Genomic DNA, 1599 nt, shown 5'->3' with positions numbered 1-1599 from the left:
AGAAACATGGTATGTTACAACCGTCACTGCTGTAGGCAGTCGGCGGTCAGAGGCTGTACTTCCCTTCCGTTGGCTCCTGATTCCACGGAGTCAGGAACTGAAAGCTAGGCTAGCCCGGTGCGACACCATGAGAATAGACTCGGGCAATGTCCAGGCCTCTTTTCCTCATTGGTGCACCTTTCCGCTGCCCCCGAGGTCAACTCATCTGATTATTCACCTCGAATCCACTTCAGCGCGCTGAGGTAAGCCACGGCACAGTTCGTGATCTGGCAGTCCACACCAGCAAATGTGACAGAGGCAACACTGTTGCAGTCAATCATAAGTGCCTCTTCTTGTTTGCGGAACCAACCTTCTACCATCACGGGCTCAACGGCCTTTCTGCCCTGCCGGTCACAGCCAAATGAAGTAGGGTGAGTCCCTCCTCGTATTTCAGATGGGCAGGCGAGGCGTGCCTCCAACAGTTGGCGCGCCGAGCTGTGGCGCTTTGATTGATGTTCGGGGGCGCGGCTCGCCTACGCGTCTCATTTCGATCATTCCGTTCCCCCGGTGGCTCACTGAGGCAGAGTACCTGCCGAGGAACGTTCTTCTCGGAGCAATGCTTCGTCGCTCGCCATGGGCATCCGCTACAGTTGGAGACCCTCATCTTCACAGCTGGTGACTGGGTTGCAGCACCCCGCTGCGTTTCTGTAACAGCGCTCAAGGTTCCTGCTGAACCCCGTGGTAGGATGCAGGATGTGCGCCCAGGGCACGGTCCGGAGCGTCGCTTGTGGGGACGGCAACAAGCTTCCTCAGCGCGGTGTTGTTGCTCGGAGCCTGCTCCAGAGTTCGTTCTTCTCCCAGACTCAAAGCGGCCGGTTACCAAGGTTGAAAGTCTCATTATCTCGCCGGTTGTGCCGATCTTCGTCGCCCCTCGTCGATACTTTAGCTGATCCTGACCGGGGCTCACTAAACGGTCCGGTGTGTCACTCGCGCTGGAACTCAGTTCAGCCAACGGACACAACGGATGTATGCCATCGTCTCCAAACAGGAATGTGTCTCTGTCACAACCGCCCCCGGAAAAACCATTTGTTGCAGATGACACACCCCAGTGAGTGTGGCTTTCACCTCAAAGCTCGCCATTCCAGCCAGAGTGCGGCGGAGTGTACTCGCACTCACGGGTTCTCTTCGCCAACTCCCTGCTTGCTAGACCGCACGTCGTCCTGCACCTCCGCCGGTAGGATACTCGCCCGCGAAGATAGAAGGCCTTTTCTGGTGGGCGGCGCGGTCATTCTGGTAGACTGCCATGCGAATGTTCGGTTCCGGCTCTGTCCTGGGAACCGCTGTCGTAGCGCGCCGGCAACGGCTGAGTGGTGTTATGCCTGTAGAAGGCAGTAGTGGTGTGGCAAGATAGCCCAGCGGGAGTGTGCAGTAGCTTCGTCCTACTGGAGTGGTCGGCACGACATAGTGCTGCCGCTCTGCGGGGGAGGCGGCAATGATAACGTCTCTCTCCCCTGTTCGAATGGAAGCTGCTGGGGAGAGAAGAGAACACGAGAGCTTCTCTTCGAGAGAGAGAGAAAATGACATTGGTTGCTTTGTCCGCGCGAGCTCGCCGTTCGTTGG

The 1599-nt window shown here is 57.7% G+C and overlaps 1 protein-coding gene across 1 annotated transcript; it reads left to right on the top strand.

Annotated features, from left to right (window-relative positions):
* The first annotated feature begins 280 nt into the window (after nt 1-280).
* CSUI_000580 (uncharacterized protein) lies at nt 281-1554 on the top strand. The gene has a single exon (XM_068060814.1). It carries the CDS (start codon nt 733-735, stop codon nt 1372-1374), a length of 642 nt encoding a protein of 213 aa, XP_067927224.1. The 5' UTR covers nt 281-732; the 3' UTR covers nt 1375-1554.
* Nucleotides 1555-1599: the final 45 nt, after the last annotated feature.

The sequence above is a fragment of the Cystoisospora suis genome, assembly GCF_002600585.1.
Source record: "Cystoisospora suis strain Wien I chromosome Unknown contig_218, whole genome shotgun sequence".
Taxonomy (NCBI): domain Eukaryota; phylum Apicomplexa; class Conoidasida; order Eucoccidiorida; family Sarcocystidae; genus Cystoisospora; species Cystoisospora suis.
The sequence above is the reverse complement of the archived record's forward strand: the minus strand, read 5'-3'. Positions and strand labels throughout refer to the sequence as shown.